At 43.1% G+C, this 16172-nt stretch overlaps 1 protein-coding gene across 3 annotated transcripts; it reads right to left on the reverse strand.

Annotated features, from left to right (window-relative positions):
• Positions 1 to 3428: 3428 nt before the first annotated feature.
• Positions 3429 to 13441, reverse strand: Lamtor3 (late endosomal/lysosomal adaptor, MAPK and MTOR activator 3). 3 transcript variants are annotated; one of them, XM_050126844.1, is made up of 7 exons: positions 13326 to 13441; positions 13068 to 13113; positions 11792 to 11826; positions 7785 to 7843; positions 5273 to 5406; positions 4772 to 4835; positions 3429 to 4262 (listed from the first exon to the last, which is right to left on the reverse strand). In XM_050126844.1, the coding sequence occupies exons 2-7, from the start codon at positions 13074 to 13076 to the stop codon at positions 4189 to 4191; spliced, it is 375 nt and encodes a 124-aa protein (XP_049982801.1). In that variant the 5' UTR covers positions 13077 to 13113; positions 13326 to 13441; the 3' UTR covers positions 3429 to 4188. The 3 variants fall into 3 exon arrangements, with proteins under 3 accessions (XP_049982801.1, XP_049982802.1, XP_049982803.1); XM_050126845.1 differs by having other exon boundaries at positions 13316 to 13432; XM_050126846.1 differs by having other exon boundaries at positions 13268 to 13398.
• Between the last annotated feature and the right edge of the window lie 2731 nt (positions 13442 to 16172).

Consider the following 16172-nt stretch of genomic DNA (forward strand, 5'->3'; position numbering starts at 1 on the left):
CATGTCCAGTTTTATTATTATAACATTTATTGCTTTCAAAGAGGAATAAGATGGAAAAGGCCAGTTAGACACTGGTACATTGTGGTTTATTTAAGGGGACTGCCTTTTTGACAAGCATGACTTCACTTGCCACCTGCAATAGAATGACCTGGCAAAATAGCTGCCTCAATGGGTGGTTGCCCTTAACAACCTGCTGACTACCACCGGAAGCTTCTGTAAAATCCTGCTTGCTTGACCACCCACGCTGTGGTTTTAGAGTATAAAATGAGACTACGAACCGGACCCAGGATGGAGGCCTTTCAGGAGCTGTCCTGGCCTTGGTCCAGCCGTGATGTTGCCTCTCTTCCACTCTCATTAGCGTGGGAATGTTTTCTCCAGAAGGATTCCCATAGACTTTAAAATTTTAAATACAACTGATTAATATCCTAAATAGCAATGGCACTTCACAGAAGACTGGAAGCTTGGGAAATATGACATTCCTCCGGGGATTTAGTGGAATATGAAAAGGACAGTAAACACACACAGAGAGACACATGTGCGCGCACACACACAGCAGTCAATGCTGTGAAGGGTCTGGAAAGCAGTGGAGGAGAGTGGGCAGGGCCCCAGACCATCTGTTAGAGAGACTGACAGGAAATGGGGGACCTTACACACACACACACACACACACACTTTGTCTGTTCTTGGCTGTCCAATGAAAGCATCACGCTTTTGCCTCCAGAGAAGAGCCTGGTCGGGGGCTCTTGGCTAGTTTCCTAAATCCAAAATAGCAGAAGGGAAGGTGTTATGTCAGAGGGCAGATCAGAGCAGGGGATGTGGGAGAAAAGTGAGGTATGTCTGTCCAAGGTCCCCTAAGACAGCCAAACGTTAGCCATTACTGTCAAAATTCCTTCTGGGAAAATCTTGCCCCACGTATTCCTACTAGGACAGTAAAATCTCCCCGTGGGTGAGGGAAGGCTAGTGCAGCTGGAGAAGCCAACCCTGCTTCAGAGACGCTGGGCATCGGAGCACTGAGGGGTCCCTCTCTATCCCCTCAATCCTACTCAGGTGGTATGCGGCAGTGCCTTAGCCCCCACTCCCCCATTCTGATGACCTGAACCCGCTGGGGCAGAGAATAGGAAGACTGTGACAGAGGACATAAGATCCTACTTCCCTCTCCTTCCACACTTCAGATCCCCACTAAGCTCTTCCTCACCAAGGAAACCATACAGTGGTCTGAGCTAGGCTTGAGCCATGGCGTCAATTAGAGTTGTTTAGCCGCCTGTGCTGGAGGACCAGTTATACTTTTTAAAATGTTTCTGCCCTATCATAGGCAGGGCTTCTATAAGCCATTAAAAATGATTTAAGGGAACTGGAGCGAGGACCAGAGAGAGGTCCCTAGCACCCACATCAGAGAGGTCACAACCATCTGTAACTCCAATGCCTCTTCTGGCCTCTACAGGCACCCATACACATGCCTTCCCCCCCACACACACATACACATAATAAATTAAAATGAAGTGAAATTATATATCCCATTTTAAATACCAGATTCAGCAGACATCAACTTAGTAATAGATTAGTAGTAGTAGTAGTAGTAGTGGTGGTGGTGGTGGTGGTGGTGGTGCTAGGGAGAGGCAAGTAGTTAAGCATCAATTATTGTCTACCAGTATAGAACAGCCTGGACTATGGACCACATTCTGAGTAGCACAATACAGCTGTCCAACAGGCAAAAGAGGGAGAGCCCACTTGGGAAGGAATCTGTGAGGTTGGCAGACTTTGGGATGCAAATGTATAGTTAACAGAGTGGGGTAGGACTCAAGCAGTCAGCTGACAGATCTCCAGAGAGGAAGAAGCCTGAGCGGAGAAGGTCTCCATCTCTGGGCATGCTCCACGGTTGCACTTCCCAAGTCCTGCACCAAACCCTTATAATGAATACACACACATATAAACCCCACTGATCTGCTCGAGAACCAATACAACTTTCTCTGCAAGTATCTCATTTTGTTTGTTGCTTGAAGAACTTTAAAATATTTTTTTTTAAAGATTTATTTATTTAATATGTGTACAGCATTCCTTCCATGTGTGCCTGAATGCCAGAAGGGGGCGCTGGGTCTCATTATAGATGGCTGTGAGCCACCATATGGTTGCTGGGAATTGAACTCAGGACCTCTGGAAGAGCAGTCAGTGCTCTTAACCACTGAGCCATTTCTCCAGCCCCTAAAATATTTTTACTTATTGTGAGTGTAGCCAATTTGAGCTCGCTCCCCAGACTTACACAGGAGAGAACTGACTCCCAAGTTGTCCTTTGACCGCCACACATGTACAGGTGCATATGCACACACAACACTAAATAGGTGGAATTTTAAAAGTTATTCTAGTTTTATGTTACCTGTGCAAAAGGATATTCAGCAATTCCCATCTGCAGGACTTTACAAATGATCAATAATGTATCCAGACTTTCCCTGGGATAGAAACTCTACAGCAGCGTGAAGTTAATAATCTTCAGGGTACACACACCTACTCGCATGTCTTTCCTTGGGTGTTCAGATGAAGCAACCACTCTTTCCTGCAGTACTGAGGATCGAGTCCTGGGTCTTACGCCCACCAGGTGAGTGCTCTGTCGCTGAGCTGCAACTCTATCCTTTCAAGCCAATTTGTTTGAGAATGCCAGAGTTGCCCAGGCTGGCCTTAAACTCCACCCTTCTGCTTCAGCCTTCCCCACAGCTGGCCACCTATACAATTATCACCTCAATAACAAGTTTGCTACTTTATTCTTCTTTGTTTCATGCACCACATTACTGGCAAGAACTTTCCAGACATCAAGTGGTAACCCAGACAGTAAGAATTCTGCATTTTATTGGGTGCATCTCAGAGCTGACAGTTTATTGCTCACCAGAGAGCCACTTCATTGTCACGTGCCCTAAGCAGCCCTGCTTCGTGGCATGCAATGGCATCCGTCTCACTCTCGCAGCACCTGCACACCTGGTTCCCTTCCTCGCAATCCATCTCCTACTGTGCTAGAAAGTGAGGGGGAGGAAAACTGCTTCACGCGGAATCCGAGGACAGCGCTAGCACCAACTCCAACATGGAAAGCTGTCCCCAGAGCAGACATTCCAGGCCATTGCCTCTACGGCTGTGCAGTGGGAATGCTGGAGACTGGTGCACAGTCAGTGCCTGTGAACTGACTCACCCCAGCGACAAACTGACAAGGGGAGTCATGGCTGAGCCACTCCTGAACCTCTGAGGCATATCTAGCAGATAAAACCTCGGTCCTGGTGATTCAGTCAGACCCATGGAAGAGGCTTTGAAAGTTTATACTAGGTAAAACAACTCCAATACAACACCCACAAGAAGCAGCCACTGCTGATTCATGTGGCTGGAGGACAGAATTAATTATGTCCATTACAGATTTGAAAGTCTGAAAGAAGAGGCCTATACAAAGCTCATTCTGTACTTTTAAAAATACTATTTTATTTATATTTGTGTATGAAAAAAATGGCTATACTGTCATTTTCATATACATACTGATACTGGAAACAGAACTCAGAAACACGGATGTCCAATGTAGAAAGAACACAGTCATTAAAGCACTGTTACGGACAGAGGAGAAGAGACGTCATGAGCAGTGATTTGCGTTCTCACTGAAGAGCAGCACCCTCGAGAAGAATCAACTCCATTAGTAATACTCATCGACCCGAGATCACAGACAGGAGGTTAGTGATTGTACTTACTTTATTACTTTACTAAGCCATTCATCTGCCTCACACTCAATGCAAAGAAATAAAATATAATCTTAAAAAAAAAAAAACGCCCTCATTATTATTCTCATAAGCGTCTCTGTGGCTTGTGGCGTGAGAGCACTGTGCAGCAGGTGTGCTTGCTGGCTCCAGAGCATCCGTGTGCCACTCTGATCCCAGTGACGGGACAGACACCACTCTATCAGACATCCACACTAACTCCATGGGAGCTGCACTAGAATGAACCATTTTTGTGGCGTTCCCAGATCTCACTAAGTAAGAAGACTTTATACACATAAATATAACAATTGATCTGTCTATAAATTACAGCTACAGGCTCTCCTTTAGTGTAAGGTGGAAGAGCAGCCCTCTGGACACAGAGATAAAGTATTACTGTGGTCTAAAGATTGCTGGACTGGCAGGGTGTTGTTGCGGTGAAGACAAGGAAGACATCAAATCCATTGTTAGATTAGGACACTTCCACAACTTTTATCAGCTCTTCAAATAATGGAGCCAGTTCCTTTTCTAGGCTGACAATCAGTCCTAAAAGAGATTTAAGAATTTAGAATGTTAGAAAATTCTTCTTATGAATGCTGAGCTAAAATCAACCCTCGTCAGGGTTTGTCAGAGCATCTCACCACAGCAACAGAAACTAAATTCTCGTCATGCTCAACTTGTTTATAAGTATTCAAAATCTTAAAATTGTAATTTAACTGATGGGTCTATAGAATGAAGTCATTTTTAGCATCAAATGTGTCCTGCTTATGTTCTGTAACCCTTCATTTCCGTGGGCTGTTTTAGTGTGAGCTATAAATAGCACACGAACCGCAATGCGGGTGTGACTAGCTTCTACTGCACCAAACCAATCTCTTGACCATCCCATTTGCATATGGAAATACCCTGGACGATGGAGAGGGCCCCCATTCTGCAGACGTGGGAACTAGGAGTCAAGTGGCCACGGCACAAATGCAGGTGGTTGACAACAGCGGCCACCAGGCCCAGCTCCAGGGCAGTACAGTAAAGAGCATGCGCAGGCCATCCTCCTAACATACCTGTGTTGGCATTGCTGCTGGCTATGAAGCTCACCACCAGAGGTAAACGATTGAACTGAACCACCTGGAAGGAGAATAAGGTCTAAATCGCATGCTGCATGGTGAAAACACAGTTATAATTCAGCTGCAATAACAGATTAAACAGCTGATCACTGAACTTTCCAGGCAAGGCTCTTACCTGTCACAACAGAGGAACTGTGCTGAGGAACCCCAGCTGTGCAAGCTAACGGCACCATCTACTGGAGCTGACAGTGACCTAATGTGTATTTCACAGGCTAACAAGCTCTTAATTTATAAAGTTTTCAGTATTTTTCCACAATAATTATTTTCTGATATAAAAACGTCAAAAAACCCTAGTTTTAATATAAGTACTCTGAAGGCTAATTTAAAAAAAAATCTGTGCCCCTCATATTAAAATCATACCAAAAACAGCTTATACAAAAGATATAAAAATGACAGACGAGCCAGTGAAGCACTGAGCTATACACTGAATATACCAACCTGGTAGGTGTTATAGTAACAGATGATACTTTTATTTTTGGAAAGTCCGAGTTTGCTGCCTTGATCTGTGGCAAGGGCGAAGGTGGACAAGAAGCCAGGCCTCAGCGCGTGCTCTGGAGCGCTGTCGTTGGCCACTGTGGAGTGAGTGGTAAATAAAATGATGCAGAGCATGGCAGGAAAAGGTTAACAGCAACTTTCAAAAGAGCACAAGCCCATAAAACCTAGGCACAAAGGTACATTTACAGTGCTGAAAACCCCACGCCTACCACCTGGGTCTCATCAACTCAGATGGGAAAAATTACTTAATCAGAAGTTCAGTATTGATAACTCAGGGAAGATATGCTGACTTCCATGATGAAGTGAATATTCTGGTCATCTGAGGATATGTGATAATAAAATGGGAAAAGCTACAAAACCGTTTGCTCTCATAAAACCCCCGGAAGCAGTGTCTCTCGTAGACGCTGACAGTCCCATAGCTGGCTGCCTGCTTCAGGTCCCCTCGCTCACTAAAGGCTGGACTAGGTTAGCCACATCAGCTAAGCAGGGAGCCCCAGTGTTTCACAGGATTCTGTGAAATGACACAAGGGCGGGAGAGTCACCTGAGCCCTCTTTAGAGAGGTGAGGAAAGACAGGTGACCTGCCCACAGCCACCAATGGACAATGGACCCTGTCACGGCTTGTCACCAACTCAATGCACGGCTCCAGACAGGCCGTGTCCTCTCTGTACTTGATCATGTTAATGTATAAAATGGAAGATCTAACCCAGGTGACTTCTAAAGAATGTTGTAACCCTAATGTCTAAAATTACATGTCTGTCCTGACATGGAAAAGAAACTGCAAACCATAGGACCAAAAAAAAAAAAAACGTTGACTGACAAACTGTCAATAGAAGCAAAACAGTCTTTCAAATTTCCTGCTTCATGGAAAAGTCTGCCAGATACTATGGGCCTGTAGGCTGAAGATGGAGCTTGATATCTTTTTTGCTGTATGTAATCTTGCTATGTGAAAGTTAAAACCATCCTTTTTATTTAGACAGAAAAGTGAAGATGATGTGGAATTCCCCTCTGTATGCTGTAAATATTTTTTATTGCCATTGTCTAATAAAAAAAGCTGCTTTTTGGGCTGGAGAGATGGCTCAGAGGTTAAGAGCACTGACTGTTCTTCCAGAGGTCCTGAGTTCAATTCCCAGCAACCACATGGTGGCTCACAGCCATCTGTAATGAGATCTGGTGCCCTCTTCTGGCCAGCAAGCATACAGACAGACAGAACACTGTATACATAATAAATAAATCTTTGANAAAAAAAAAAAAAAAAAAAAAAAAAAAAAAAAAAAAAAAAAAAAAAAAAAAAAAAAAAAAAAAAAAAAAAAAAAAAAAAAAAAAAAAAAAAAGACGCAAGCCACCGGCCAAAACCTTACCGGTAAACCATAAGTCTCGTGATAAAATATAAAATAATAAAAATGGGTTAATTTAAGATGTAAGAGTTAGTTAATAAAAAGCCTAAGCTAATAGGCCAAGCAATGTTATAATTAATATAGTTTCTGTGTGATTATTCAGGTCTTGGCCAAAAACAAGCAAGCAGCCACAGCCTATAAACATCCACTTGGATCATGCCACAAGACACAAAAGTAAGCAATCTGAGTTCATGCTGACTCTGTTACAGCAAATGCATGTTAAAAAGAGCTGAGAATCAGCCAAATTCATGTTGGGTGGATCAAAACACATTGTGTACACACAGGACAGCCTCAAGAATTAATAAAGATGCATTTTCTAAAACTTCTTATATTCAGAACAACTAAAATAATAATGACATTAAAGTTTTAAAGAAATATTTCTAATAAAGAAGCAAAAACCCATGTAAGATTTAAAAACCACCAATCTGAACTAGTGATATCGTTCAAGGATGACCGCCTGCCTGCCGTGCACACTCACTTCCAATACTAAAGATACATTAATAGTTTGCATTATCATAAGCATCTTCAATGAAAAATTGGACCTGCTGTTAGTATTCAGGCATGTACTGGCCTGCTCTTGGGGTTCTGACAGCTCCATCCTCAGCTGCACTGCTTAGAGCACCTCCTGTGCACCTTCGTTCCCTTTTCAAAGGGCCCTGCCCACCTCCCATTTCTCCCTTTTTCTGTCTGTCTGTCTTGTCTTTTCTCTTCTGCTGCTTCTGTTCCCAGGGGCCAGTCTCTCTTCCCCCCCTCCCCCATTTCCATTCACTTTCACCCAATAAAAAACCCCTCCACGTGAGTTCTGTCACATGGCGTCTTTCTCTCTCGTGCTGCGTTTTTCTAAATGACAACACCTATGGTAAACGGTAAACACGTGCAGAGATTCCAGGTCCTGCAGACATGGAACCCACTACAGGTTCCACACCCAGTCTCCACAGGCAAAAGTACATAAAAAAACTAAAACAGTTGTTCCAATTTGTTGGAATAAGCTTTATACATTTCTAATTATTTAAAACACATATTTTGTCGAAAGTAAAATGCACGAAGCACTCAGTTTACCTTTAATAACAGGCACCCCGTCTCTATCTGATACAACAATTGCATGGAGCCCTTCAACGCTACAAGAAAGCAAAAGTCAGTATTACAAAATCATTTTGATTTCTACAAACATGTACCTTAGACTCATGATGGTAATTCTCAAGTGTATGTGTGTGTGTGAGAGAGAGAGAGATAAAGAAACAGTGAGAGAGACAGAGAGATGACACAGGGTGCATGTGGAAGGCAGGCGACAACCTCAGGCCTCTTGTCTGCCACTGCATATGCCAGACTAGCAGCCATGAGCTCTAGGGATTCTCCCACTTCACTACAGGAGCCCTGAGTCCAGGCGAGTTCCGAGGACCCAAGCTTGCGCCTTCACCAGCTGAGCCGTATTCTCATAATTATTTCTTTATTCTGTGTGCATACTTGTATATGTACCACATGCAGGAAGGTGCCTCCCTAGGTCAGAAGAGAGCATTAAATTCCATCGAGCTGGACTGAAAAGCAGCTGAACCACCCAGTGAGGGTGATGGGAATTTAACCTGTCTCCGTCTTTTGCAAGACCAACAAGTGCTCCTAATTATTGAACCATCTCTCCAGCCCCTCAAAGTTATATGCTTAAGAAAAAAAGAAACTTCAGGTTTGGAAAATGCAACTTAAGCAACAAATTATATAACAAAATGTGTAAGTAGACCTTGTGTGTATTGTGTATTGCACACACATACACACACATGTGTATACAAGTGTACACTCATCCGTGTCTGTTTGTAAGGAATAAATGCCTCTGTCACCAGATGCTTCTAGCAGCAGAACTACATGACTGGACAACAGGCAGAGGAAGATTCTAAATGCTGAATTTTATAAATATACTGTCTACTCAAAAAAAAAATCAAATAAAAAAGCAAATGCTCAATATGTTATACCTGTTATTCAAAATGCTTAGAAACATCTGTGCACAAGTAAGATTTTGTAATTGCCATAGTAATTAATTTACATAGTAACCAATGCACCGAAAGAGGAGGTGAAAAAGTAGGTGTTCGTTCTTTTTACTGGATTACAAATCCTCGGAGACACAGCCTAAGAACACAGGACAGCCCCATTCCTAAAGCACTCCTTTCTAGAAATCAAGGCACAGAGAAGCTGTTTTCAATTCTACACAACAGACCAAGAGCGATCTGCATACATTTTACTAATAATAATACTGTTGGGCCACCAACAGACATATTTTAGAAGTAAATTTTATTAATCAGCAAAAATCTAAAGCTTACTAAACAAACTATTTTCATTCTAAAAACAGTGTTCCTTCCACTAGTATTGAAGACATCAGCTGGGGTCTATGGTGTGGCTGAGTGTTTGCGGAGCACACATAAGACCCTGATTCAGCCCCTAACCATATCTCAGCAATCCTGCCACAAAAACCAACCAAACTGTTCTTCATATAATTATAAAACATTGGCTATTTTAAAACATGGAAAGCCTGAGATGTTGGGAAGGTCACAACTAGATTTTAAAATATAAACCCAAGAACAATATTTAACAGGGAATAAAAATACATTTTATTGATACCTGGAACTAGTCTGGTTTTGTGGAGAAGTATAGAGATAAAGCAGTTAAAACCATGGACCAATGAAGCTGGAGAGTTGGCTCAGTGGTCGAGAGGACTGGATGCTCTTCCAAAGAACCCAGGTTCAATTCCCAGCACCTACATAGCAGCTCACAACCATCTGTACCTCCAGTCCTGGCAGCTTGACACCAGTCATACACACAGTGCACAAGCAAACATGCACATAAAACACCCACACTCATATATAACAATTTAAAAATAAACAAAAAAGCCGGCCGGTGGTGGCGCACACCTTTAATCCCAGCACTCGGGAGGCAGAGGCAGGCGGATCTCTGTGAGTTTGAGACCAGCCTGGTCTACAAGAGCTAGTTCCAGGATAGGAACCAAAAGCTACGGAGAAACCCTGTCTCGAAAACCAAAAAAAAAAATAAATAAATAAATAAACAAAAACAACAAAAATGCATGAACCCCACTAAACCCACGCTTGTAGCAACAAATCTGAGTGTTCGCAATGCTATTGTTCCTCCTTCTTTCTCTTTCTGTTCTTAAGGTGTAATAAATCTGTTTTCAAGAAATAGTCTGCAAATATGAATCAGAGTGCACTCAGTCCTTATGAAAAGGGCGGCACTAGTCCTTCCCTACCGTTATGCTATGGCAAATATTCTTCTGCTCCTTTGGAAGTACTGCAGACTGAACCTTCCATGCGCATGGCAAATTCTCTATCACTAACATACATTCCCAGCCCTTTATAGCATGCTTAAATTACACATATCTCTTATATGGGCCTTACCATAAGGAAAGCAGTTGGATGAAAACACACACACGAACATCAAAGGAAATCTTAGGGACTTCACAGTATGGAAAACACAAAGGATGAAACATGGAAGCCAATCAGAGTAGAAAAGATGCCTATTCCTTATCGAAAGGCAAACAAAAGAAATAGTCACCCTGAAATGACTCTTGATAAAAACCAACCAAACAAACAAAAACCACCTCAGTTTCTTTAGCTTTTCAGCTGCTGTTTCAAATGTTTTTATGTATGTGTGCAAGCATGTGGTAGCAGACAACGTGTGTGGTCAGTTCTATACGTCCACTGTGCGTGTCACTGCACCTGCATCAGTTTCACAGCCACTGCCTTTACCCGCTGAGACATCTAACCATCCTTGTTCCTTTGAGACAGGATCTCCACTTCTGTCACCTTCCAGTGCTGGGATTCCAGGCCCATCCACACGCCCAGCTCACTTTCACGGTGTTTCTAATGTTTTAGTATACTAAGCAAACACCAGTCAGTGTACTGGTCTCTGGTGCGTTTTTTGGCAAGCAGATCCAAGGTAGAGGGTCATGTGGGAAGAGGGAACCTCCACACAAGCCGCGGGGAGGCAAGTCAGTAAGCAGCACTCCTCCATGGCTTCTGCTTCAGCCCCAGCCCTGCCCTTTCATGATGAACTGCAAGACGAAATAAATCCTTTCTCCCGGTGTTCCTCTCAGCCAGTGTTTTATCACAAAAGTAGAACGCAAACGAGGACAGTCTGCATTCCCAAAACTATTTGTAAGTAGTAATGAGAAAAGTTTTAATGTTGGAAGAGTTATAAGGTCAGAAAGCAACTGTTAGTTCTCCCACTAGTCACTAACATTTCCCTGCATGGCTTTAGCCTGTACCATGTTTCTGCGGTCATGTGCTAGCATGTAAAGCTATAACTGCCTTCATTCTGGCCATCTGTGTGAAAAAGAACCAGCAGCTAGTCTCCATAGTTGGCCATTTATTCAGAGGAAGATAATTAAAATTAAAGATTTCCCATTATTTCATTTAACACACCAATAGTGTTTTCTTCATGATGACATAAAAAAAATACAACATATGAGCTGAGCGGTGGCGCACGCCTTTAATCCCAGCACTCAGGAGGCAGAGGCAGGTGGATCTCTGTGAGTTTGAGACCAGCCTGGTCTACAAGAGCTAGTTCCAGGAGAGGCTCAAAAGCTACACAGACACCCTGTCTTAAAAAAACCAAAAAAAGAAAAAGAAAAAAATACAACATATGAATTAAAACCAGAACACACTGTCTTTAATTTCTACTGATCTAAAATCAGAGTAAAAGCATAAGCTAATATGTGAACACTTTCAACAATAAAAGCAAGAGTTTTTCCAACCTAAAGATCCAACCTACAACCCAATAAACAACTATGATAAGTTGTTTTTAAAAACTTTAGAATGGCAAGAAATCTAAGTTCTGGGCTCCAGCGCCTATTTCCTATTGAGCATAAACAAGTCATGTGACAGCTCTAGCTTTATGTTATCTGTAAACTCAAGCCATCACTTATGATACTTGGGGTTAGTTATGAATTTAAATATGGGAAATAATCACCATGACACATATAAAATACTAACCTAAAAGGGTGAAACAAAATACTTTGTAAGATTAATGTTACACAGAATTTATTTGGCAATAAATGAGTATTTTCTTACCTTGGCAACTTTTTGTACAGAAATCGCTTTAGATCCTGAAAGAGAATAATGCTTTAAAGATCATATTACAGTCTGCTCTCATAGCCCTGCCACATCCCCCTTAAAGGACGTAAGTCACCATTTTTAACTGGGGTTTCATCTTTTATTTGTATAACTTGGAAGAAGTTAACTAACCTTTTTTTCTAGGCCTCAGTTTCATTGGGTTTCATTATATGTATATATGGGATATACATTATATTATATGTATATATAGGGATAATCACACACTCTACATGATCAGAATGCTGAAAAATTCAGTAACGTATGTATGTCAGTGTACCTGGCATAGGGAAACACAAATATACACTTGCCCTAAAGCGAGATGTGTTTCACAATAATTACATCCTGATAATACTGTATTCACTTGGCAACAGTCTATGAACCTCCTCCCATGTCCATAGAAATTTTCCACAACCATTTTTAATGATCCTAAGTCAATTAGATAAACTACTCTTATATTCATTCAGTCTCTTGACCAAAGATAACGACAATGTGATACATTTAACATAGAACATGGTTCAGACGAAGAGAACAGAAGGCGATCTCGTCTCATTACGAACTCATCTGGAAACAATCACTGACAACTGAGGTATCAGTTATGCGCTCTACCCTAAACGTGGGCTGATTTGAACCTTTATCTCCAGCCCTGAATGAGTATCTTATTCCACGTCACCGCCACGAACTTACTTTTGCTCCCGTATTAAACAGACACACAAAAACGGAACAAAGGTTGCAGAAGGGGCACCCGTTAGAAATCCTTTTAGATCACAACAATAAACCTAACGAGACATCACGAGGACTTAGTGGGAATCAGGAACAATACCAACGGAATAGGTACTGATGGGAGGGCGGCCATTCCTCCTTTAGAAGTAAGTGTTAACTCCCAGGAACTCCTGTGAGCCCCTATAGGATTGGGAGGTGGGAAGAATACAGTTCTCTCACAGGAACGTCTTCCGCTGTAGGTGTGATGGGTGAAAAGAGGGTGCTGGGACTTTAGGAGCTAGCCGGGCGGCTATTGGCTACAATAATGTACAGGCTAAGGTACATTAGTGATTCACCACAACCATTCCTGATAGAAACTCAGGACCCTGCGAGTCCACTCTCATATCAATCCCCTACAACGGACCCGGGAAGATGGGCAGGGCTCAGCACAAAACCAGTTTCTACCTCTCCCCACTCAGTGGCCTCATGCAACCCTCCCACATCCTCTTTTTTATCGGGAACGGGTGTCACTCACATCCGCCATGATGAACCCCTTTCTCCCGCAGGATCAACCTATACGCCTGGAAGAGAAACTTCTGTGACTCCCAGCACCCCGGGCTTTTTTCCCTTCCCAGACCCAGCATCCCGGGATCCACCCTCGCCAGGCCCGGCGAGAGCCATAGTTCTGGGTCTGGGTCTGGAAACCCGTCCGTGTGGCCAGCCCCGACGGCCCACCTCCGCCCGCCCGGACAGAAGGGGTCCCCGCGCGGGAGAAGGGGCGACCTCTGCAGACCCTCGCGCGCTCCAGCCTGGGGCGACCTGCCCGGGTGTCCCCACAGTTCAGTCGCCTCTCGGAAGCCGCCTGTCAAGCCGCAGTCACATGACTCGTGACCTCCGCGGCGCTCCAGGAAGAACTTCCTATACCCCCCCCCCCCCCCCCCCCCCCCCCCCCCCCCCCCCCCCCCGCTCCCGGCGATTCGGAAGTTCCGGGGACACTTGGCGGAAACCGCGCCTGCGCACTGCGCCAATAGCCGCCCGGCTAGCTCCTAAAGTCCCAGCACCCTCTTTTTCACCCGTCACACCTACAGCGGAAGACGTTCCTGTGCGAGTATGCACACCCTTTTCCATAAATCCTTTTCCTTAAAGACCACACACACACACACACACACACACACATACAATTTTATGAATGAAGACATTTGAGGAGCACGGACTGAACAGCCTATTTGATAGAAGTCCCAGGTCCCTAGATGACCCCATTTTCATACTCTTGAATTTTCACTTAAAGTCAGTTCAGGAGCCATGAGCGGTAGGCTCGTTTGTTACGTCTGTTTTAAACATGCAAGTACTGGGCTGCCTCTTAGGCTCTGGGTCTGCATTAGTTGTGTCTTCTAAAAACTGTCTATCTTTGTTTGGTGTTTTGTACATTTAAGAAAGCCTACCGTACGGGGGACACTAGAACGCTAGCAAAAAAGGAGAACACTCCAATTGCTTTGGCCCAATGCTTTTCATTATTGATGCTTTGGTAATTCTTCGTGGTAAATGGCTGCACTGAGGTCACCTTAGTAGACTTCTGTAGAATCCCAGAGACAAACAGAAATCACCTCGGATCAAAGCCACAGCCCAGTGACTGTCGGGGGTCTCAGGAAAAATGAAATTGGTGGCTTTTGCTACAAATTTTCTCTTACCTCATGTATCCTTAACAGTAGTGTACCTGGAGAAAAAAAAGGCAGATGTATGGGAATAAATGCCTAATCTTCATTTCTGAACCCTAAAAGTAGGAGTGCAAACACTCAAAGACATAGAAGAAATGCTGTATTACCTACAATTGTCTGGGAGGAGGCTCTGTTAAAGTTACTCAGCTGAACAAATGACCTCCGCCTAATCAGTTCAGATTGTCTCAAGTGACTTGAGAAATTGAAAGGAACATTCTTTAAAGTTTTCATTATTAAAATACTTCAATTAAAAATTATTATTTTGAGATAGGGTCTCACTGTATATCTGACTAGCCTAGCATTTGCTCTGTGGACCAAGCTGGCCTCAACCTCACAGAAATCTACCTGCCTTTGTCTCCTAGGTGCCAGCTCTAAAGGGCTGGCTAATTTCTTTCTTACCTGTGGGATACTGCATAATGTGATTCAGGTCCCATTCTCGCCGGTCTCCTAACTCTTCAAGTGATGGCACCTGTGTTATTATCTTGCAGTTTTACGCCTTCCACAGTGAATCTGTTCGGAACCTACCCTTTTCAACTGTGATCTGTCTTCATCTGCTGTTGCTTACTGAAAGCTGAAAAATGTCCTTCCTGTATCACCTTGCTCCAACCCAGAAGCTCTCTCAAAACACCAAGCAGCCTGTTTCTCCTTCTACTTGTCTTGGAATTCCGACTCTGTAAACCAACAGTTGTATTTGTTGACCTTTTTGCTTGCATCCTGTCTAACAATGACTCACATGTACATTTTTCAGTTCTTGATTGAAGCCCTTACTTCTCGTCAATGAGACCAAATCAGTAAGCTTATTACCAGTCTGATAGTCAACTTAGTTTGGGCTCATTATTAGAAGCTTCTTTTCACGACTAATTGGTTCCATTACTTTGCCTTGGCACATCAAGATGGGGCATGTTGGGGGATATGTGATCAGGTAAACCACTGAGAGATACTGAAGACACAAGCTACACCACCACTTAATAATGCAAACAAAAGTGCTAAAAGTGTGCATATGACCAGGTGCTCAGCAAGTTGTTAGAAATATATCGTCGTAGCCTCCAAAAAACAACTAAAATTATACTCTAAAAACCCAAATCTGATCCTATGACTCCCTCCTTAAAGATCTAAGGTTTTGACAACTGACCTGAGGTGTAATGTCATCACCATGATTTGTATATCGTCTTCTGAAGATTAGGGCCCTATCTTAATTCTCTACCTACCTTATACTAAATCATCCCACAAGTTTGTTTTCATTTCCATAAAGTTTTAGTGCTTTTATTCTTTGGGAATTTCACACAATGTGTTCTGATAAGACTCCTCCAAAGTCCACCCCATTTCCATACCCCTAAACATGGTATCCTTTTTCCCTTCTCCCGATAATCTATCAAGTTCAGTTTGTGCTAACTCATATACTCCCGGGCCTGTGGGACTATCCAATGGAGCACAACCAACCTACACGGGACAACCCTTGAAGAAAACTGACACCCCCTCTTTCAGAAGCCATCAACTGTCCATAACTCCTCAATTAGGGCCCATGAACCCCTCCCCACTCCATGCTAGAATGCTGACTGGCTTGATCTTGTGCAAGCAACCTAAGCTGCCATGAATCCTAATATTTTCAGGATGACAGTTGGCACACACTATATGAAGCCTTTCTCTAGTATTTCACCTCTTTTTTCCCCGTTTTGGTTTCAGCTTAAGTTTACTTTCTCAGTGAAATCTTCCTTTACCTCTCCAGGACAGTTCGGGTGCTCTAGGTGAATGTTCTCATTGTCCTTTGTGATCCGCTCACATGTATCAAGATTAAAACTAGATTTATTTCCTTGACAATAATATTTTATTGATTAAATTTTCACTTAGAGCTTTGTCTTGATCAGTGACTAATTCCCAGCTCTCAGCTCATGACCTGTAATACAACAGAGATTTATGCATTTGTT

The sequence above is a fragment of the Alexandromys fortis genome, unplaced genomic scaffold (genome assembly GCF_014885135.2).
Source record: "Alexandromys fortis isolate MF-2015 unplaced genomic scaffold, M_Fortis_MF-2015_v1.1 scaffold_274, whole genome shotgun sequence".
NCBI classification, from domain to species: domain Eukaryota; kingdom Metazoa; phylum Chordata; class Mammalia; order Rodentia; family Cricetidae; genus Alexandromys; species Alexandromys fortis.

What these genes read in the sequence shown, in the direction of transcription:
- Lamtor3 (XM_050126844.1), bottom strand. An exon ending in CGGGGTGCCTGTTATTAAAG is followed by an intron (nt 5,407 to 7,784) that starts GTAAACTGAGTG and finishes CTCACTCCACAG; the next exon opens with TGGCCAACGACAGCGCTCCA. An exon ending in CAGCAGCAATGCCAACACAG is followed by an intron (nt 4,263 to 4,771) that starts GTATGTTAGGAG and finishes AATCTCTTTTAG; the next exon opens with GACTGATTGTCAGCCTAGAA.